The sequence below is a fragment of the Phodopus roborovskii genome, unplaced genomic scaffold, assembly GCF_943737965.1.
Source record: "Phodopus roborovskii unplaced genomic scaffold, PHOROB, whole genome shotgun sequence".
Lineage (NCBI taxonomy): Eukaryota > Metazoa > Chordata > Mammalia > Rodentia > Cricetidae > Phodopus > Phodopus roborovskii.
This window is the reverse complement of record NW_026126558.1, coordinates 14,396,550-14,419,152: the sequence shown is the minus strand read 5'-3', so window position 1 is coordinate 14,419,152 and position 22,603 is coordinate 14,396,550. Positions and strand designations below refer to the sequence as shown.

Here is a 22,603-nt window from a genome sequence, read left to right as displayed (position 1 = left end):
CTCTGTAACTCCATTTTTCAAATTTTTGTAACTACAGTGACAGTTTGTTTTGGCCTCACTGGTTACTATCCCTGTTGTAATAGTTACAGTAACAGGTTCACCTGAAGTAAATGGTTTGTCAACAAACCTAGTGAACTCCCTCCCCCCATGTCTCCTGCACTGGGAGCAGATAGGCCAGGGTTTGCTTTGGAGAGTCTGAGCAGTCATTGGCAGCTCCAACAGGGCAGTCTCTCTGGCTGGTGGGTGGATATTCTTTGCTACGTATTAGATTATAAAGAATTTACTCTCCCTTGATTTATAAAAATCTTTTCCCTTATCAAAATAGGGATATCATTTCTTTAGTTTTATGTTCCAAATATCCTTTTCCACATTTTTCTTGGAGAGTGTGGCTGTAGAAACTCTTAGGCTCCCTGAAGCCAGACTCATCCTGTGTATGCTCCCGTGTATAAGCGCACGCACACACACACACACACACACACACACACACACACACACACACACACACACACACACACACCTGAAAAAGTGCTTTCCTTTTTATTGGCCTAGAGCAGTGGTTCCAAAGTGGGATTTTCCAATCAGCATCCTTGGCAGCTCTTGGGAACATGTTAGATATACTCAGACCCCCTACTATCTGAAAATCAGTTTGGGGTGTGGTGGTGGTTGTGGCTGGCAGCCTGTGCCCTTAAGGGAATTCTGAAGCATGCTAGTTTGATTGACACACTATAGACAGTGGTCAGCTAAACTTGTCTATAGTGGATGAGATTTCATGTTTTAGGGTATGGCACTACATGGTTTGTGTTTTGAACAAAAAATGATGGCCATTGCTGAGCCCCAATAAAACTACAGAAACAAGCTACCGCCCCATAAGCCAGCTGCTGATCTAATGAAGAATGAGCATGGGCTTTGGAAATAAGCTACAACAAGGCTTTCTGGCTGGTTATTCTCTAGCCTGATGCAGGGGTGTGCTGGGATATGCTCAACAGCGCACTCTTTAGGGAAAAGAAATACAGATTTGTTTCCATGTGCAAATGCTGTCACCATTGCCAGTTGCAGGCTACCAAGGCGGAATCACTGAGAAGCAGAGATGCCAGCACAGCCAGCCTTGAAATTGCAGTCCTCCTGTTAGTTGGGATTACAGGCCTATGCCATGAAGCTCAGACACCTATATTTTAAATCATAGTATTCTATGTATATCAGGAGGGTTCTTAATAGTTTTAAACATGTTTGTGACATTTCAGGGTCTTTATCTCAGATCTTAAGAATACACTTAATTTTTGTATTACATTTCATATACTTAGTGTGTCTGTATGTGCATGCATGCATGCACATCATGGTCCACACATGGCCATCAGGACAACTTGCAGGATGGATTGTTTCCTTTATCACGTAGGTTTCAGGGATTGAGCTCAGTCATCAGGCTGTGAGAGCCAAGGGGCCAAGTGTGTCCTTGTACTTTCCGATAGTTGAGAGGCTTCGTGACTGTTTTCCCAGGCAGGAGTATGGTCCTTCTGGAGACTAGAAGATAGATCAAATGGGTTCTGGATCTCTCCATGTTTGACAGTAAGCCTTTTGGTGCATGAACCGTGGTGTTTGCCTGAAGTATTAGAGTATATTGTATTTGAAGATGCTGGTTCTTGCTATATAGAGTTCAGTGCCCTCCCTCTTCTTTGCAGCCACATAAATAAAAGAACTACCTACTTGGACCCAAGATTGGCATTTACTGTGGATGATAATCCAACAAAGCCAACTACCAGACAGAGATATGACGGTAGCACCACCGCCATGGAGATCCTGCAGGGCCGGGACTTCACAGGAAGAGTGGTCCTGGTAACCGGAGCGAATTCAGGAATAGGTAGGCCCATAGCTTATTGTCTTCTTATTTTATTCATTTTTTTGAGTGCTGCAGTGAATTCCACTTAAGTATATCAGCAATGAAACTTTGGTAGTGAAGCCCCAGTTTAAAGATGGTCTCATTGCTTTCCCAGCTGTCCTTCCTTAAAATCGCGGCCTCTTTCAATCCCAGTGTTACAGTGGGAGGATTTGTGAGGCCTGACCTTGAAGTTGCTCAAAGCTGAGAAGTCAGCAAAAGGCTGTGGCTATTTTGGTATTCAGGGGCTGGAGACAACAGGCTCTGGCTAAGAGTTTTTGACCTGGTCTGTGTGGTGCATGGATGTATTCCAATTACCTGGGTTATTCAAAACAAAATTGATTGGTAATGGGATACTGGACAATAGCAGATTGTGACTTTGGATCCAAGGGTATTGCAGGTTTCCACTGGTCACTGAGCCTATCATTTTCTTTTGGTAACCATATCTTATTTCTTCATGTAAAACTGGAGAATTCGTCCTTGTCTTCACCTCTGCAGCAGCCCTCCTAATTGCCGATGATTAACCACAGTGGCCATGGTGAGGTCAGTGGTTTCCCAGGCTGGTGCAGTGGTAGCAATGAGGCAGGCACTTGCGCCAACTTGAGGGATGGGATTTTATTTTGGTTTGGTCGATTGATATCTGACATTAGCATCCAAATTGCTTTGAGATGGGGCATGTATCTGCAGATTGAAGAACAGAATTGCATCCAGCTGTCCTCTGTCCATCTATCACAGTGCCCCCTGGTGACCTCTCTCATGAGCTTTTCTCTATTCTCCTTTCTGTCTTTCCTGACTTTGGAGTCCTCAGTGTCATTTTCTAGTAAACACACATAGAAGGTGAGGTACCATAGCAGATCAGCCACTCTGCAGTGTGGCAGCCTCTCAGAGCTTGAGATTACCATCTGAGATATGGTCAGTATCTTGACCTTATTCCCTCTAAGGTAAAGAGACAAAGAAGATTTTTCTAAAAAATGGGAAGTAATTTCCTTAAAATTGCCTCCCAAACCTCCTCTGAACTCAGAATACATTGAGTGCAGCCCATTCAGTCTCTGCCTTGGGTGAAGCCTGGAATATTGTCATCCATCAGTGGGGCTGTGGTGCTAGTAACAATGACTGGTCCTGAGGCTCTGAAACGTAGGATGTTGACGATGGGTACAGTTCTGAGTGCCCAGGGTACTGTAGAGTTAAGTTTTATAAAAAGGATTTGAGGAATTAAGAAAAATCCCTTTGCTTATTTACCACTCAGCTTACTAGGAATTTAAGAAAAAGATCCCATTCCCATGGTCTTTTAGTTGGACAGTTGTCTATATATTTGTTCAAAACGTATTTATTTTGTTTAACATGCATCAGTATTCTGACTGCATGCATGTATGCACATCACATTCGGAGTCTTGAAGAGGTTATTGGATAACCTGGATCTGGAGTTGGAGATGGTTGTGATCTGACATGTTGGTGCTGGGACTTACTCTGGCTTCTCTGCATGAGCAGAGCCTTCCTTCCGTCCCCGAGGGTGTGTGACTGGTTCCTGTCAGGCTGCTTGGTCTGATGTTAGCCAGTAGACCTTTGAATACAAATGTTGTCCTCTCAAGGATTGGCGGGACCAGGTGTTTGGCATTGTCATCTTGGACTCATATTGGCTGAGGACAGGATGAGAGTTCTGTTTGGATGATTTCTGATCTAGAGAGGAGACAAGGCAGTTCTGAAGTGTGGGGAAGAGACATGTGGACCCAAAAGGCTCCCAAGGCCCTGGGAGCAAGGGCGGAAGTGCTGTGTCCCCACTGCTCCCACTTCCCTCTGTCACTTCCTTCCTGTGCCCAGTTTACTTTGTGGACCTTGCAGGAGGTGTGCATGGTCTCACCGGTGTGGCTACTCATAGGGTTAGGACAGGATGGTTTGTGGAAAGTTTTGGGAGAGAGCCAGCAGTGTTCCAACCCCTGCTTTCTCCCAGGGACTGATTTTAACACTACCTGTCACTCCTTCTCCATTTGTACTCCACCAAGCATGAGTCTGTGCTAGTGCTGAAGATTTTGACTCCTATTTTTTGGAATAATATGTTGCAGATTTCAGGCAACCAAATCTGTACAAATCCTTCTCCTTCTTCAGCAGGCCTATCGAACTTAAAGAAGCTGGAAGTTGATAGGCACATACCTTTTTGTCATAGCAGATTTGGCTTTTATGTCCTTTGAGGAAGTCTTGGAAAGTGTTCTTGCCCAGGTAGTCTGTGGCTTCAAGATAACAGGCTTCCTTCTCCCCAGTGGTGCAAATGCCAATTTGTACATTGCCATCACTGCTTCGTTTTTGCCTGTTGAATGCGGAGTGGAGTTGGCATTTGCTCCCAAGAGATGTCACCCTCTGTGAAAGCTTTGCCAGGGTTGTCAGCATCCCTCCACAGAAGGGAGATGCTTGTCTGTAGTTGAGTCTTTAGCCTGTGAAGCTGAGTGGATTGAATTTGAGCATGAGCCCCCATGATAAAGGGCCCTTTGTCCACGAGGAGGAGGGAGGACTGTGTTCCCTTGACCAACTGACTGTGCTCTCCTTGCCCCCTTTGATGTGAGCTCTGAGCAGATTGTTCTGTCATTGACTTTCTCACACTGGCCATAAGCAATGCAGAGCTAACTTTTGAATGCCAATACTTGTTATTACTAAGGCAACTGAAGAAATTCTCAGTTTTATGCAGGGTGAAAAGGCCAGCATGGTTCTGCAATGTAGGACATTTCAGAGACTATGCAGAAGTATAATGGGGGCAGGAAAAAATTGTTTTTGAAGACAATGCCTTACCATGTCTGCTTGCCTTGAGCTTGCTATATAGGCCAGCCTGGCCTTCGTCTCCTGATCTTCCTGTATCCCATGTGGGGATTACAGATGTGTCCCACCACACCCAGCTCCCCGTCCTTTGCTTTACAGTTGTTAGCCAGCTTTACCTCTTTTGACTGGATTCAGCTGTCTAGATTGGATGTGGATCAGCTGCAGCTCCTGGGTGTAACCTGACCTACCTGATTTTGTAGGTGTTTTATATTGGAACACAGCCATGCACATTTAGGGTATCACCAGAAGCTGAGTAACTGCAGCAGGGATTATACGGCCCCCAAAGCCTAAAGTATTTACTGTGGGGGTCTGCACTCAAAGCATTTGCTCTTCCAACACTGGGTGGTCTAGCTGAACACAAAGCAGCCTTGCCTCCCATTCTTACCAGCTAAAGTTTTGCTAAAGCTGGGATATTGGGATACCCAGGCTGCAGGAAGAGTGTGCCCAGCACATCATGAGTAGCTGGAAGGGTTGTCTCACCAATATACACCCACCCCACTAGTGTTCTTAGTGAGCTGCAAGATTAGAATGTTGTTTCCTCAGGAACTAACACTCTTCTCCTCTTGACCTTTGTTTAACCAGCTTTCTGAACCTGAAGACTTTTAGATTGAAAGCTGTAGCTTGTGGACATCAGTGGAGATCAGCATCTCAGGCTCCAGGGGGAGCCATCCCTTCATCCAGAGCTGCTGCTAGCAGATCAAGAGCCGGAGCCTGCTAACCAGTAGAGGGAGGAGCCCACTGCCATGTGTGCAGCACAGCTGGGCGGGAGGGGCTGGAGCTTGTGGCTCTTTGGACTTAACCGATGGCTGGCTGGCTCTGATTCTGTTAAAAAAAAAAAAAAAAGAAGGAACGGCTTCAACATGGAGATGACAATATCTAAGTTCTGGGGAGTCTCAGGAAAGTTTTAGGTTAGGGAGTTCTCGACTTTCCTGGGGATTTTCCTCTACTAAATCTGTCTGCGAGCAGATTTGGCTATGTGCATGCGCACAGACTGCTCGCCTTGAACCTGTGGGCTGACTTGCAGTCATTCTGCACTGGCTGGCCCTGAGAGCAGTCACATGTCCCTTGCATGGGGCAGCAGCTTTGTCAGAGCAGCATTTGAGGTCCGTATGATTGATGCTTCAAGTAGATGGATGCATTGCCATTCTGTATAATGGGGGAACAGTCAGGCTTTTGTCAGACTCGGTTAGAAACCTGTTAGCACTATGAGCACATTAGACATTTCCAATCCAGTGTTCAGGGTACTAACGATAGAATGCTCTTCTTCCAGTCTTAAGCCAATAGGGGCTCTGAGCTTAATCAGAGTGAAAATCATCTTTTGCCTTCTGGAACTTTATAATGTCAGTCTGCATCATACGTGTTTCCCCTCTGAAATAGCCTGTCCTGGCTTTGATTTTTGAGCCAGAAGAGCCATTAACACAAACAAAACCAGCTTTTCCCTTAGGAAAAAAAAAACATAATCCAGCGATGCTAGTGTGTGTGTAATATGTGTTTGTGTTTATATATATATTTATATATACACATATAGTATGTATATGTGTGTGTATAAATATGATGTGTATATGTATATAATATGTGTATATATAGTGTATGCATGTTGTGTGTATGTGTATATAATATATGTGTGTGTATAATTTGTGTGTGTATATAATACGTGTGTATGTATTTTAGGACTGATGCTTTAACTTTCTACTGGTATATATGTCATTATAATCACCACACTAGGGCTTATTGTAGAAAATCATACCAAATGCATACCAAATTCACACTTTTGGAGATAAAAGAGGTACATACTCAAGCTGTCAGTCACCCCTCAATTTGTTCTCTTTAAAGCAAAGTAAAAGCATCAGGCTTTCTTGCTGAGAGCCTCACAGTGTTCTTATAGTGTGGCGTGCTTCTGTATTGGTTTAGGGGATCTTGTCCCTAAATCATGTGTTGGTGCTCTGACATGAAGTTAGTGCCATACTTTTACCCTGTAAATCGCCACTGTGATGGATCCCTGCCTGGAGAAAAAATGCTGCCCGTTCTCAGCTGTTTTCCTTCGAGATTATGTAGCAGCATTGTTCTTTTCTAAGGAAGTGCAGGGTATCAAAGTCCAGGCTTTCTTGAGAGTAAAGGCCACATCCTTGTGTTTGGGGTCCTAAAGTTCCCCATTGTTTTCCTTTTCAGTTGAGGAGATACGAGCTGATGGGGCTGTGGGTTACATCTTCCTTTTGGGAACTCAGTGCTCATTAAGCAGAGGGAAGCCCCTAAATCATCGAAGTTACCCCTGGGGAATTAATTAAATATATCTTCGACAACTGTTCTCTTAAGCTAAAGTGATTTGAAATTATTTCCTCCTGAGAAACTCTTGGAAGTTGATTTTCTTTGAGACAAGAGTCTCATTACATAGCCTAGACTGTCCTCCAATTCAGGGCAATTCTCCTGTCTCAGCCTTTTCCACACCTGGCTGGAAACCTGAGATTTTTGACAATATTGGGAAAGGTTCTTGACTGACATTATACAAAAAATAAAAATCCTTCATGAGTCAAATGGCTACGTTACATGCGAATATTCTTGGATATCATGGTTCTTGGGAAGCTTAATAGCCAAACAAAAGGCCAGTTAAAGATGCTGTGGTGATCACCATGGTACGGTCTGCTGACCCTGTGTAAAAAGCTCAGAAGGTACATAGAATGTGTTCATAGAATGAGATAGTTTATAATTGGGTGTTTGTGTCCACGTGGACTCTCTGGCCAGTTTATAATCATGTATATATGTTCACATGGACCCCTCTGGTCATTGTCAGAAGGAATTTGCCCTCTGAGGCCTCAGTTAATTTCATATTTTCAAGTAGGTTTGGGTTTTCACTTTCTTAATGTCAGCGTAATAAATGAAGTTGATGTTAGCTCTGCTTCAGTGATAGTGGCTCAAACTCCTAATTTAAAGAAAATGTTTTCCAATATGATTTCTACATTACTAAGGTGCTGTGGTGGTGTATCACATGCAGACTTGGAAATGGTCTTACATAAAATCCAATTAAAGTGATTCTATTCTTTCCTTCCTTTTTATAATGCAGTGGCACAGTATGCATTGTAACACAAGTGTTGCTGTTTTCTGTAATTAACCTGAAAGCAGCCATGTTCATCTAGTTTATTCTATTTCCCACTAGAGGGCACTGTTGCCCTTCAACATAATTGAGTCTTCTGTAGTTTTTGTCCCTGGCTGGCTGGCCTAGCTTTCGCTTTTGTTAAATAGTGCCTTTTCCTTCCCTGACATCTTTTAGGAAATGTCCATCTCTGTGATTTAGCCGCAGCTGAAGACTGGGACCAGTGTCGCATTTCTCTTTCTTGGCTTTGTGTTTTTGTTTTGTTTGTATAAAATGTAAAAGGTGAAGAAGTCCATTTAACAAAAAAGGTCCATTATATTCAGGGAACAGCTTGTTCTGCCAAATTACACAGGACAGTGTTTCTTGGCATTATCGGTTTTGAGTGTACTGGCCTATCAATTATCTGATTTCTTTTTCTAAGTGGGGATTGTAATATTTAAATATTAATGCTCGTGTTTAAGGTTCATTTAGAATGCCTCAATGACCTTATTTATTTACTTTTTTGCCCAGCAGCCTTATCTGGTGTGATATAATGTATTTTAATTAGATTGTTTATGAACGATGCATTCTTGTACTAGGAGAAAAGTCTCCTTTTGCATTTAGTATTTGTTTTTTAAATAAGAGGTCCTGTAAGCCAGGCCGTGAAGCAGGCAACCAGTGCTCTGCACAGTCTTGGGCATTTTGATACTGCCGTTAAAGTTTGAGCAGCTCATTTGTTGCTTCACTCAGCTGTCAACAGAAATGTGGCCCACAAGAAAGGAACTTAGGCTTGGCTTTGTAAACTGTTTGTTTTCAGATTGTAAATGGAGACAGGATGAATATACTCTGTTATATACTGTTGGGTGTATTGTGTTCCTTCTCGGCGACTTTTCCCTCTCTTTTGAAAATGTGAAAGCCTAAAAAACGCTGTGGTTATGCACCCGTACCAGAGCAGACTGTTTCACCTGAGTGGAGATGTTCAACTCGCTCATGCACAGATGTGCTCACTATTAAAGAAATAAATTGTTAAAACTAGATGGCTGTTGGGAACTATTGATAACAAAGGTACCACTGACAGATGTGAACCCTGGCTGTCACTGTGGTGTGAGGCAACCCTGTCCTGTGCCTTTTCAGCCATGTACACTGTTGCCATATGGGTTCTCATCCTTTTCTAAAATTGCATTTGGGGCCCAAGGGCCTCTTGCAAGGATCTCTTGATGTAAGGCACCTATAGGTTTATCAAGAAGTACAATCCAGTGGTTGGAGGTCCCCCTGATCAAGTCATTTCCCTTGATTTAATAAATGAAGCCCACATATTGATTTGCCAAGCTGAACTCAAGTGCTGACCTGGGCAGCATGGGCTGCACTGTAGTTCCAAATCTCTTGGTGTTTACCAGGCTGTCGTACTTCTCTTTCTTTTTGTATACTTTTATATACTGTGTTCAGACAGTCCTTGGAGTCAATTAAATTTTCCTTCCAGAGTCTAAGGAGATCTAGACTGGTGTGTGTCTATAAGAGATTGTGTGTGTGTGGGGGGGGGCAGGGGATAGAGATTGAGAACAAAGTGGAGCATCACCTTATCTGTGTGAGACAGATTAGCAAGGTGAGTAGAGCTAGGCTTTCTGTTTGGACAGATCTCATAGAAACATTAGTTAGGCAGAGTTCTTGTGTGGTTGTAAAGAAACCATGATTCTTGTTCTTACCTTTAAACTGTACTTAAGGATTTCAGATTAGTATTTATGCATCACTATAATATTCTCCAGATAGGCTCTTCAGATAGAAGGACTTTCTGCTTGTCTTTTAACATTCTCATGTAGTGCACACAGCTGTATCAGTATGGTACATAGAGGTGAGCTTCTTGGATAGGTGCTGAATATCGCTGAGTTCCTCCCTGGGGCCCCTTGCACTGTACCTGTCACCCTTCTTGGTGAGAAGTAACTGCATATAAGCTTATTCCCTCTGAATCAGGTCTGGGATCAGCAATCTGAGGGCCGAGGGTGGGTCTATAGGTTGGACTATGGCAGATGCAATTTCTAAAACCCAGGTGGTTCATGGGTGAGGACATGAGTGCTTGCTTGGGATCCTTCTTGGTGGGATAATATGGGCCAGGTGTGGGGATTGAGTTCTGGGGGGCTAGGAGCTATCATTTATCAAGCCAGGTATTACATAGAATTAACTTTCTGTGTCTTCTCTTTTAAATGATTTAAAAATTATTTCTGTTGTTACATGTATTCCCTGTGGGAAATGTAGAAAATAGAAACATACAAAACAAAACAAAAGCACCATAAGCTCCTTACCAGCTGGAAGCATACTGTTGGGATTCAGCATCCATGATCCCAGGCACTGGCTTGTCTCTTTTCTTGTGATCTTTCTACTGAGCTGTAGATTATATCTTTCCTTGCCATGAAATATTCCACCTCTTAAATGATTGCATACTATTCCATTATATGGTTCCAGCTATTTCCCCAGTGTGGCACATTTGGGTAGATTCCAGCTTTTTTAATAGCCATGGAATGGAGGCAGGCATTTTGTAATTAAATGTTTGTACCCATCTGTGACATTCTACAGCCTTATTTTGTGGAAAGAGAATTGCTGACTCGACAGAGGACAGATTTCCTCAATAACTTAAGATCTTGATTTGTGACACTGTACCCCCTCGACTGTTGTACCAATTTGAATGCCAGTTGTTGCCCTGTGTCCCTGCCAACCTTGGGAAGGAGTATTTAAAAAAAAAAAATCAATTAAATTCTCACGCCTCTGATTATACCTAAAGATGGAGCAGTTCTTCACGTCTGGCCATTTGTACTTATTCTTTTATGAATTGCCTTTTCATTTTGTATGCATGGCTATCAGATACATATTGATTGCTGATTGATTGCTCATTCCATGCAGTATAATTTAATTTTCAAAATGTCCCTTTCTCTTAGAAGTTAATTTATCTCCAAGTGTCCGTTACTCTAAGTACATATTCAGTCCCGTGATCAAGAGGCAGTTCACAGAGAAGCTGGCCTGACTTCCTAGCTTGCTTCCATGAAGTCCTCTAGGCAATCTGCCTTGCCTGGCACGCCAGCTACAGCTCATATCCTGGCACCGAGTGGAAGAGGAACACCCCAAAAACTCAGGCTCACCATGGGGTTTGAGAGACCAGTAAACAATAGTCAGGAATGGGTGGTTTTGGGCTTTGCAGTTTCCCCTCAGATTTGTTAAAGCTAATAACACCACGCTGGTGCTTTTCTGTGCATTTGCTCATGTGATGAGCCTGGCTCCCATGTAGTGAAATTGTACCAGTGCTGAAAATAGCTCTGCTGACAGTCAGGGCGGGCTTGATTGGTGGCAGGTTTCAGTCTGGAGAGGGGCAGACAAGGAGTTCCGACTCTGGAATCAGGCATGACCTAGTTTTCAAACTGCTTCCTACCTGAGTAACTCAGGCCAGGTGACTTCCTCTGGCTTGTGAGCCACAAGGATAGTTCCGTTTTCATATGTAGTTGTTCAAGATGGAGAGATATGGGCTCCTTGCAGACACTTAGTCTACAGCAATTCCTGCAGTGGATGTTCCGGGCTGGAGTGAATCCCCACATTAATTTGGAGTTTCCAAGCTTTCTGCTTTTGAGGTTCTCCCAGAGTTGTTACAGTAGCTATACATTTGTCTTTAGTCTGGAAAGATTCCTCCCCCGCCCCTCTCAATTTGGTCAGAAGGTAGATAGTTCTACTATCTAGCAAAGAAAAACGAATGAAAGACAAAGGAGGCTGGGTTGATGTTGCTGTAGTCCGAGAACAAAAAGGACATCATAGTGGGTGGGAAGACTGGAGGGACTCAAACCATCAGACCTTATATGAATCAGATAGGTCACCATTGTTTCTGAGTCTGCCTCGTGCTCATGTGACTGTGATGATTTGCAGGGCTGCCTGCTGTAATTAAGCCTACATGTCCAAATTTGCTATATTCCTCTCTCCTGGAATACTCAAGAACGAGTCAGTGTTGGAGTGTAATTTTATCAGCACTCAGAGAGGTTCAGCACCTTAGCTGGAGGTTCTGGGGACATAGTAGGAAGAAAACTCCATTGTGGGACAACGGTTAGCTTGTAAGGCAGGCCACTTTAGTGTTTTACGTATAAGGCTCTTCATTTGTGAAATGTAGAGAATAACTTCTGTCTCTTTAAACATTTCAAAGTTACATTTATGTGTGTGTGTGTGCACGTGCATGTGTATATGCATGTATGTGTATGGTCAGAGGACAGTTTGTAACAGTTAGTTCTCTCTTTCCACCATGTGGGCTCCAGGGATCCAGCTCTGGTCATCGATAGACATGATGGCAAGCAAGTACTGTTACTTTCTGAGCCATCTTAGTGACCCCACACTTTCCCTTTAAGGCAGGGGTCATATAACCCAGGCTGACTTTGAATGCAGAATCACAGGCCTGACTCTGTCACTGTTTTGCAGGGGTTAAATAATGTGTGGAAGGTGACACTGAAGAGTCCTTTATGATGAGGGTGCTTATGGTTGTGGGAAAAAAAAAATAACCTCACAGCTGTAGGAAAGAGCACTGAAGTTTGGAAGAGGAAGGGAGTAATTTAATTCCTAATTCCTTAGTAAATGGAATATTCCAGGAGATCTTGATTTTTTTTTTTTTTCCATTAGGATGTGCTGGGAGGTTGGTTCCAACATCAGCTTCAGTGTTCAGGAAGGGAGTCAGATACTGAGGGACTGGCCTGTGCTGTGTGGCAGGTTTAGTGGCCGTGCCTAGGAAGTCTTAAACAGGTGTTGTCCTGGGTAGAGTTGATAGGCTACAATGATATCCAGAGGCCCAGAAACCAGAAATTGATGCAGTAAGAAGAGATTCCTTATAGAGGCAGGAAGTCCTGGGTGCTTTGCTCTGATAGGACATAAAAACAGTTGCAAATACTATCTTACTTGATTCTGGAAACTTTTCCAAGTGGTCATAGAAGCAAAAGAATGAAAATAATCTCTCAAAAGTAGGGGCCCCAAGGAGTTGAGGACATGGCTTTGTGGTTAAAAGATCATTTTACAAACATGAGGACCATAGTTCAAATCCCCAGAACCCGTAGTAAGAAAATGCCAGTGGGATTGGCAGCCCACCAGCTGTTTCAGCCTAAGCAGTGAGACTAGAAACATCAGTGAGCTCTGAGCTTGACTGAGAGGCCTGTCTCAATGAGGAAGGTAGAGGAGTGATGGAAGATGCTACCTGACAGCAACGCTGGGTCTCCACACATACATGCATACACATTCACACATGTACCCACATGTATGCAAGCACGTCACACCACACACAAACATAAAAATGGGGAAAAGAAAGAAAGAAAACAAACAAAAGGAGGGACCTCACTGTTAGCCACCCACGCCTGCAAGGATGAACCACCTATACTTTTCGTATTGCGCAGGATCTTGTCTTCCAACTGTGTCATGTTCTTCTGTGTGGCCGTGCTGTAGAGTTCGGCGGCTGTACTCTCTCAGTTCGGCAGCTGGGTTTCAGAAGCTTGTCTCAGTCGAGAGATCATCGATGCATTAAAACCAAACCAAAACAAACCCATGCCATTACAGCTTGATCTGTTAGTGAAGAAGTTTCCATTCTGAGTTCATGTACAGTTTCCAGATTGAGTAGCTGACAGTGGAGAGTGCTGTAACAATCCATTCGAAGAGATGTCTCAGTCGGGAGCCAAGTCAGATTTCTGGCAAGAGACACCATCTTTTCCTCCTGCAGAGCTGATTGTCTATGTCTTTGTCACCAAGTGTAATTGCTGCTCAGCCAGTGTCCCCTGTGTTTTGTCCTTCCTTTGTGTTTTTCTCTTGATCAGGGATGGAACCAGTTGTGTCCATGCATTGTCACCAGGCACTCTGAAACTAACTGGACTGCACACATATTCACAGTGTCTGTCATGTGGTCCTTCCATGTTTATTTAGTATTCATTTCCTGTCACTGTTGTGAAAGATCTTCGTGTGCCTACTGACTTAACAGAAGCCAAGTTTCTCTGCCGCAGCTCTAGAGTTCAGAAGTTGTATCTGTCTCATTGGGCTAAAGTGTAGGGGAGTTCAGCTAGGAGCAGGGCTCCCAGTTAGCATTTAGGACAGATAAAAACTAATTTATTTATTTAGTTTCTTACCAACATGTTAAAATGAGTGACCTTGAGTAGAGGTGGTACCCCAGGGATGTGGTTAAATCTGGAGGTGGAGTGTGAATAGGATTAGTGCCTTTACAGGTCTGGGCAGAGAGCTAGCTAACTTTCTTTCTGCCCAGCAAAGATACAGTGTGGTATGATACAGTGTGAACCAGGACGAGGGCTCCCTAGCAAGCCCTGATAAATCAGCACCCTGGCCTCTGACTTCGGATATAAAAAAGCTGTTTGCTCTTCCAGGCACCCAGTCTGTAGCATTTGTTACCACACAGCCTTAGACTAAACCCTCTGGTGACTAAATCCTTTTGTGCTACTGAACACTATTGCCTCCTGCAGGCTCTGCTTCTCCAGCGGTTGCCTGTGGTCATGTGACCTGCCTAATTGAGAGGTGAGTGGATAGTTGACCCATAGCCTCAGAGTCCCTTTGTACTCATTCTTTTATGCAGTCCACACACATTTATCAACTACTGGGTACTAGTTGCTTAGTCTTCAGTGTGGAACCAGCCTTAGGGAGGCGCAGACAACTCAGAATGTTAGCAACTGGATCTTTGTGCTGCTCCAGAGCATTTAAATTGATTTGCTTGAAGTGTTTGTGTGTCATTTCCCTGAGTATGTATGTACATGTAGCCTCTGGGTCATTTCTGACTTTGTGCATTTTTTTTTTTTTTCTGTTTGCATTTAAAGACACAGACACAGAGGCCACTTCCCTGTTCATCCTTGAGACAACTACAAGGAAATCACTAAATAGATTCTTTCCATTGATGAGAACATTTGCCAGCAGCTGGTGCCTTTTAAATCATAGAGTTAGTGTCTGAGTTTTCTTAAGCTTTTACCCACATATTTGTCCTCCAAATGTTTACAAAGGAGTGCAAACTCTATGCTTGGTACGGGGTGAGTGCAAAGTCACTCCAAACCTGAACAATGTCTGATCTGTGATCTAATGTAATTGCTTATTCTGTAATTTCTATCCATCATGGTTCCATTTCTTGCTTTGTGGTAATAAGCATGCAGGCATATTATGTTTTTTTTTTTTTTTTTTAATGTCACCTGCAGCTGACTATTCCTGCTTCTGACCTGAGCAGTGACTCTCCACTTAGTGAGTGCTGAGAACGAGCAGTAGCTGATTTGAATGGCCGCCTTGCTTGCTTAATTTTGCTGCCAGATGTCCTTTACTGTTCTTTTCTGGTTTCATTTCCTGAGCTCCCGGGCTTCACCGTAGCTCTGAACTCTTCAGGCCTGATGGTGGAGCTGAGCTCTGCTCATGCTGGCTGTGGATCTGACAGTCTGCTCTGGGAGGGTTTATAATTGCCATAGTTCTTTGTGCTGCTCCGTTTGTAGTTCTCCTAGTGCTGCAGTTACTGCAGAGAGTCTAGTAGCTGCAGCTCATGCTTGTGCATTCTGTCAGGGCTACGGGGATAGTGGTCATGGTTCTGGATAGTATTTGAATCCACACATTCCAAGCAAACTTTATGACCTATTATGTAACATGGAAAAGTAAACTAGATCAGGATGGCACACTCAATCTTCAGGGAGTGACCTGTGGACTTCATATTTTAGTTGTCATTAAGGTGGTCTTGTGTGGAGTGGAGAATTTAGAAGTGTTTAACTTTTCAAAAGATACTCCTTTAAAACTCTGGGTTCTTTTTAAACTGTCCAGAGGGAAGTACTTGGAAGTGAAATGATTTCCAAGACTCTCCCATAGAACAAATGCAGATGGATCCCACTGCTGGAGACCCCTGGTTGCATGGCACATACAGGAGCCTTGCTATACATACAAGAGCCTTGCTATAGAGAAGCCCAGCTCACAAGGGCAGGGGTGAAATTGCAGAGCTGAGCAGCTTGAGTTTGCAAGGGAACAAAACAGTATGGAGTTGGCACATTAGAAATTCGGCTTTCTAACTTTATAGTCAACAGACTGTATTCTTCCATCTTCTTTTCTGGTTCTTGTTCTGGTATTACAGCACACATGTGTTTCCTTAAATGCTTCTTAATGGGTCCCCTTGGGATCTGCTGCATAGTGGCCCTCTTCCCTCACCCCCCCATGTCTGTGATCATGCAGACACACATGACTGGTCTCAGGTTGGTCCGGGGAAATTTACTTGTGACCAGTACAGAACAGCAAGCATTAATGTGGTCTTTAGCATTTGCTTGAATTCGAGCATGGACTGTCAGCATCCACATGGTAGCAGTGACAGCTGCTGTTGTGGATGCTATCAGAAGTCTTTTCTTAGGAATGAAACCCTAACACTAATTCTGGGTATTACTGCAAACCACAGTATGGATTTTAGGAAAGTTCCTTGCTAGTACCCAGTGCTTAGTAACACCTGCACTGTTAGTCTCAGGGAAGCATCAAACTCCTTTCTAGAGTTGCTCAACTTCCTTTGTCAGGGTAAGGATTGACACTTTTTCCCAGCTCATGATGTTCAGAGTAAAGCCCCAGCTGGTCTCTTCTTATTGTTTGGTTGTCCACCACTTTTATTTTGGCACATCTGTGTCTGTCATTACGGTACTTAATCCTTGGAACATGAATGGCTCTACTGTAGTTCTTTTGCCGTCAAACATTCACATTATCTTACTCAGGTTGTGATCATTTAGGTGCTGCTTAGAGTTAAGCTGATAGCTTTTGTGTTAGGAATCTTGGTCATGTGTGTGATGTGAAAAGAGCCAGGTGAGTCTGAGGGTATTAATAGTGTCATCACAGTACAGTTCTGCTGGAAGAAGTGTGCAAAGAGGAGGCCCAGGAGGGAGCATTAAACTGAAGCGGGAGTGCACTTCTTTTGCTTTTGTTTTTGATTTTTTCCTTTGGGTGACTTATGATGTTGCTGACACAGGAGACTGGGAGAGGATAGGAGAGATGAACAGACAGAAGAGGTGTCACCTGTTTGCCAGACAATCTAAATGCGGTCTGTCCCCTGTAGACTAAGACCACGACTTGCTAGAATGGAGGACACACATGCTCCCGCTTGGCTTCCTTCCTTGGAATTTGGGGAAAACTAGTAGTTCAACAATTCATGAATAAGTCATGCACCAAGAGAAGTGGCCAGAGCCCCGCCCAGTCACTGAATATGAGCCCCACATTCTTTTTGTGTCCTGCTTAGAGAGTCATCCTGCTGTCTCCACTATTTGCCATGGACGCAACAGCTCCTTCCTGGGAAATGTGCACTTGAGTTCTCTGACATGTCTGTATTAAAGTTTCCTTTTAGGAGCATGACAGAGAGGATAATAGGAGATAGAATTTAAGTTTTATTTCTCTACTCGCTTGAGTTTATTATCTGAGTAAATGAAATTTCGTTAGTTGTGTTCAGATATCAGAGGCCAGCTTATGGAGCATTTGAATATAGGGGTTCTTTGCTCTGTGAACTTGGATTTCTTTCTTTCACTTATGACTTTTATTCTAATGAGTTTTCCCCCACAATACATATGCAGTTGTCACAAATTGTTCTAATAGTGAAGGTGGTGATGGCTTTACACGCTGCACGTAAAGCCATTGGATGTGTCAGTGGCCAATCATGTGCTGTGTGAATTATTTATCAATAAAGATTTTATTAAAAAAAAAAACCAAGACATTTCACTACAACAGACCCAACAAAAGATGGATAAAGGGATGTCTGTAAGTATGTCTGTCAGATTATATTTTTACTTGATCTAACTTCTTGAATGAACCTGTAACACAGGTTTAAGTAGCTGTGGCTCTCTAGACTAGAAGATCCACTTTTGAAACTAGAATGCATTCAGCAAGCAATGTGGGTGGCTGATTAATGTGCGTGTGTATGTGGTGTGTTGAATGATGGGTAGGTGTGATAGCCACTTATAAAATTACATTAAAGTCCAAAAGGTGCTTTTATGAGGTATACTGGCAATGGAGTCCGACTTTCATGGGGCTCCTCCATGTCCATTGTGATGAATCTATTTATTACTCCTGTAATGAGCCGCATACACGGTTGGTTAGCCGAGTTATTGAACTTTATCAACCTTGGCTGAAATTCACAATGCGTGCCAAACTTGTTGTAACATGTAAGAAATTACATCTGGGCTAAAAGGTTCAATAACGGCGACTCTGATAATGGAATCTTTCACAGAGCATGGGGTTTCATGATATGCCCCTGATTCTTAAAAATTACAGTGTTCAAGCAAAACAAGAAATCACGTACACTTGGAGATGCATTTATGGTGTAGATTCTAACTTATGGCAGTTATATGCCAGTCCCTGGACACATGAGGTAAGGCCCTATCCCATCCGGCTATCATCACATGGCTTGTGAACCCATTTGTGTCCTGGAGATGCAACCCGATAATGGTGCCACATCAGCACATCATGGGTTCTGGACTGATTTGAGACGTTGGCTACACGTGCCTTTAATTATAACTCAGTGGCACAAAGCTTTTCACCCTTACCTGTGAAACCTCAGCACAGATGGGTGTGTGAACTCAAAAGGATGTGTTAGGGTTTGAGGGGCCTGGCCCATAGCATGCCTTTCCCTTTCTGAGTTACGAGCAAAGGGAGAATTAAGACAGATAGATAGATCAAGTTGAGGAATAAAACTTCTTCGGAATCACCATTGCAGTTGACATATCGACAGGCTGTTAGGCCCTCATTACCAAACACCAGAAGCAGACAGAGTGGCAGGTCAACACTGAACTGGAGTAGTGCCTTTGGCTGGCAGAGCATCTCTCTGCTGCATGTATAAGACATGGAGGAAGAGCTAAGTGCATGCTGTTTGTAAAAAGAGAGTTAAGGCTGTGCATGCCTAATCGCCCCAGGATTATAACTCTTTTAAATTGCATTGTCTCTCATGGGTAAGAATGCTGGAGGCACACAGAGGGTCAGGACACAAATGGAGAAGCTGCCATCCAGGAAAACATGTCTAAAATGGGGAAGCATTTTCCTCCACTCTGACAATTAGAAACTGGAGTTAACTTGATGAGGTTGGGACTAGAGAGATGTGTGAGAGGTTAGACCATTTGCTGCTCTTGCAGAGGACCTGGGTTTGGATTACAGCACTACACAGCAGATCTCAACTGCCTATAACTCCAGTTCTGGAGGATCTGATACCCTCTTCTGGCCTCCATGCATTCCTGTACTCATATGGTGCACATAATAAACCCAGCCGCCACTCCCCCAACTCATGTACATGTGTGCACACCCCCCCCACCAAACCTTTAAGAAAAAAAATGAAGCCTTGTGAAAGAGAGACTTTAGTAAAAACGAGTGTGGATGTTTGCCTTGCTTTTGGGTTAAGGGTCACCACTCGTATTCTTAGATAATTAGAATTTTTATCTTATTTTACTTTGTTGCTTCTGTATTTTACAGTTTATTTACTTTGGGACTTTGGACTATGCTCTTTACCCCCAAGCCCTAGCTTCTTTATCTGAGAAACGAGGCTGAAGACAGCAGCCAGCTGGAGTTGTGAGTGGTCAGATGGAAACACAAAGCCACAGTAACAAAGCCACATGGTTTCTAGCAGTCTGTGGCTGCTTACTCAGAATTTCTGTGTTTAAGGACTTATTTGTAGGACAAACATTCTTAACTTATTTTCTTAGCTGTTTATGACAGACAATTTCAAATATGTGCCAACACAGAGAGGACTATGTTCATTCCTGTTTCTTCTCTTATAAGAAGTGAGAAGAAAATGCCTTAAGATGCACCCTTGACTGACACAGGAAAAGAAAACCTGTATGAGTTTGAGATTTATAAGCTAACCAACTTAGGGGCAGCTGTACAGTTGTTACAGCCATCCTGGCAATTTTATAGCATTGGCGTGTTCTTGACTGCACAAAATTGCCAGTGGATATTGAAAGGAGTTCAGCAAAGCTTTAGTTCTGTGTGCTATACTGGAACAGTAGCCATACCTTTTGTAGTCATTTTCCACACGGAATCTGTTACATCAGGAATGCTAGGCAAGCACTATGCAGCTGAGCTGTATCCCCAACCCAAAGTGAAAATGTCTTGCTTGGTTTCCCAGAGTGGCGTTGAACTCACTCTAGTCTAAGTCTTGAACCTGGTACATCTTTCTTTAGAACAGAGACTCTCCTGTAGCACATAGAGCTCATAGCACACAGGAGCTCAGGACAGGAAGAAGAAACAGCTGGGCAAGTCCTGTTAAAGCACAGGAGCTCAGAGCAAGAGAAAGGATAATGGGTCAGTTTTCAAGTGGTTTCAAAGGTGAAAGCTGCCTGGCAGTAGTTGGTGATGGACTGCTGGGTGAAGGGCTGCTCCGTTGCCATCAATGGTTAGACAGAAGAAATGAAAACACCATGCAGGCCAACACTGGTGCTTCCCCTACTCCCACAGGAGCCAGCCTAGTTTTACTGATAGTGTAGTATGCCTTTTAATTATTCTGCCTTCAGTGACATTTTCCCTTTTATTAAGTTTGCTTTTCCTTTTAAGAACCAGGCCTGGATACTTGCCAACATACATTGAAAACATACGACAGGTGTCCCCCCCCCTTAAATAATGAGTTCTTAGAACTCAATGAACAGTGAAGGTACATATGATCCAATTGACTCAAAATGAGGATGTGTAGAACAGAGGAGGAAAGTGTACGGGCTGAGTGTGACTCCTGCTCTTCAGTGGTGGCCAAGTGCAGACTCATTGTTGGTGCTGCCGTCCACAATTTGGCATGGGAACACAGGGGAAGCTGAAGAATAATTAGGTATTTCTAAGAAATAAGTATGTCTCCAGGGGCTATACCTCCTGAGTGTGAATCTTTAAAATTGTTATTTATTCTCCTCACCCAGAGAATGACAGTAGAACACATTTGGGGCAGCCCAACCTGAGACACTAGCAGGAGTCCTGCCTGACTTCAGTAGCAATCACTGAACTGGCGTAGACAGTAATCATGCTCTCGACAAGCTTGCGCGCTGCCCTGTGGGAGAGCTGGTGTGAAGTGCTTAATGCGCCTCTGCACCAATGTGAAAGGAGAGCAAATGGAGAGAGAGCCAGCTTCAAGGACTCAATCAGCACTTGGCAGCTCTACCCTACAGCTGCTCCAGGATGCTTCCAACACACAGCTGCCTCACACAACTCTTGACATTCTCAGCAACGGGCCTGTGATGTAGACAAGCCATTTGTACCTTTAGTTGCTTGAAACTATCACAGTTTGTTGGAAAGGAAGGTAAACAGGGGCCTAGAGAGGTGGCTTAGTGGTTAAGAGTATGTTCAACTCTTACAGACAACCCAGTTTGGTTCCTAGCACCCACATCTGGCAGCTCACCACTGCCAGTGTTACTCCAACTTCAGGGGATCTGGTGCCCTCTTCTGGATTCTGCAAGCATCTGCACTCATGTGACCAAAAAATAAACACCTAGATGTACATCTTTCTATAGGTCTCGGACGCTCCAGTGTCAGGGGGTTTCCAGAATTGAGGTGGGGGTGGGGAGAGGCAACAATGTTGCCTGGAGTTAGTCAAATATTTTGAGGGGATGGTGGTTGTAGCTTTTGGAGTCAGGTAGAGCTAGGAGGTAAGGGAAACTTGTCTATAGTACTGCCCACCCCTTACTCCATTGCTCAGTGTCCGCATGCTCTGTGAGGCACAGTTCATATCAGGTGTCCTTCAAGTTTGCAGTAAACAGTTTGTTGTAACGCATTGTTTGCAAAGACAGCTATAACAAGTGCCAGGAAGTGGTGGCTTAGGACACCCAGGTGTGGGGAAGGGCCAATGTCTGTCTGATACCTGTAGCAAAGGCCCCTTCCTTGGTAATTCTAAACGTGATGAGGTGCCCATCTTGAAGGTCACATGTAGCCCAGGATAGTAGCATATGCTTGCCTAACACATAATTGTGTGTGTGTGTGTGTGTGTGTGTGTAGTGTGTTGATAATAGATTGTAAAGTTCCTAAATGTGAACTTTATAGATGACAGTGTGGCTCAGAGAAACTAAAAGGCTGGGCACCCCTGTAAGAGGTCTACTGACTGTGGTAGCAATTCCAGCCACCATGTGTGTCAGCACAAGCATTCTCTCCATGTCCCTTCTGTTATCTTCTCTTTGTGTCTGTCTCCTTTTTCCTTATTTAAAAGCACACTAATTATTTTTGTTTTCCTAATGGTCTCATTAAAATTTACATTTATTCAGTGTGTGTGTGTGTGTGTGTGTGTGTGTGTTTGTGTGTGTCTATCCCAATGATGTGTGGAAGTCAAAGTACAAGTTGCAGGTTTTGATTCTTCCCTTCCACTATGTGGGTTCTGGGGATTGAACTCAGGTCTTCAGGCTTAGTAGCAAGAGCCCTTACCTGCCGTGCTCTCTCACTGGCCCCTAACATCTCACTGTAGCTTGACTAAGTCTGTAAAGCCCCTATTTCCATGTTACCTCTTTATGAAGGTCTCAGAGCAGGGGCCTAAGTGTGTCTTTCTTTGTGTGTTGTATTTTGGGGAGGGATACAGTTCAGAACATGCAAGCAAAGCCTGTTCTCTGTCATTTGTGCAGTACAGATAAACAGCAGCTATCTAGTAAGTCATCCCTGCAATGAATACTAATGTGCCTGCCGTAGTGGCTCCTGTCTGTAATCCCAGCACTGCTAAGGTGGTGGAAGAGGATCAGGAGTTCAAGGTCATCTCAGGCCAGCATGATGTATGTTATCCTTGTCTCAAAAACTTAAAATGGTACATTTGTAGGTTTCTGCTTAAAACTCATCGCAGGCAATTGGATGTTACCTTTTAAAAAAGTATTTTTTTGCATCCTGTGCTCCTTTGAGAATATAGCTCTGTCCTCTCTCTCTAGAGGAAAATGGATGTA

At 43.6% G+C, this 22,603-nt stretch overlaps 1 protein-coding gene across 1 annotated transcript in view; it reads left to right on the top strand.

The window, feature by feature from the left end:
• Wwox (WW domain containing oxidoreductase) overlaps positions 1-22,603 on the top strand; it is an 888,030-nt gene that overhangs the window by 6,349 nt on the left and 859,078 nt on the right. Inside the window, exon 4 of the mRNA XM_051201303.1 lies at positions 1,677-1,855. Within this exon, the coding sequence (XP_051057260.1) occupies positions 1,677-1,855 (179 nt within the window). The remainder of the gene's footprint in view (positions 1-1,676; positions 1,856-22,603) is intronic.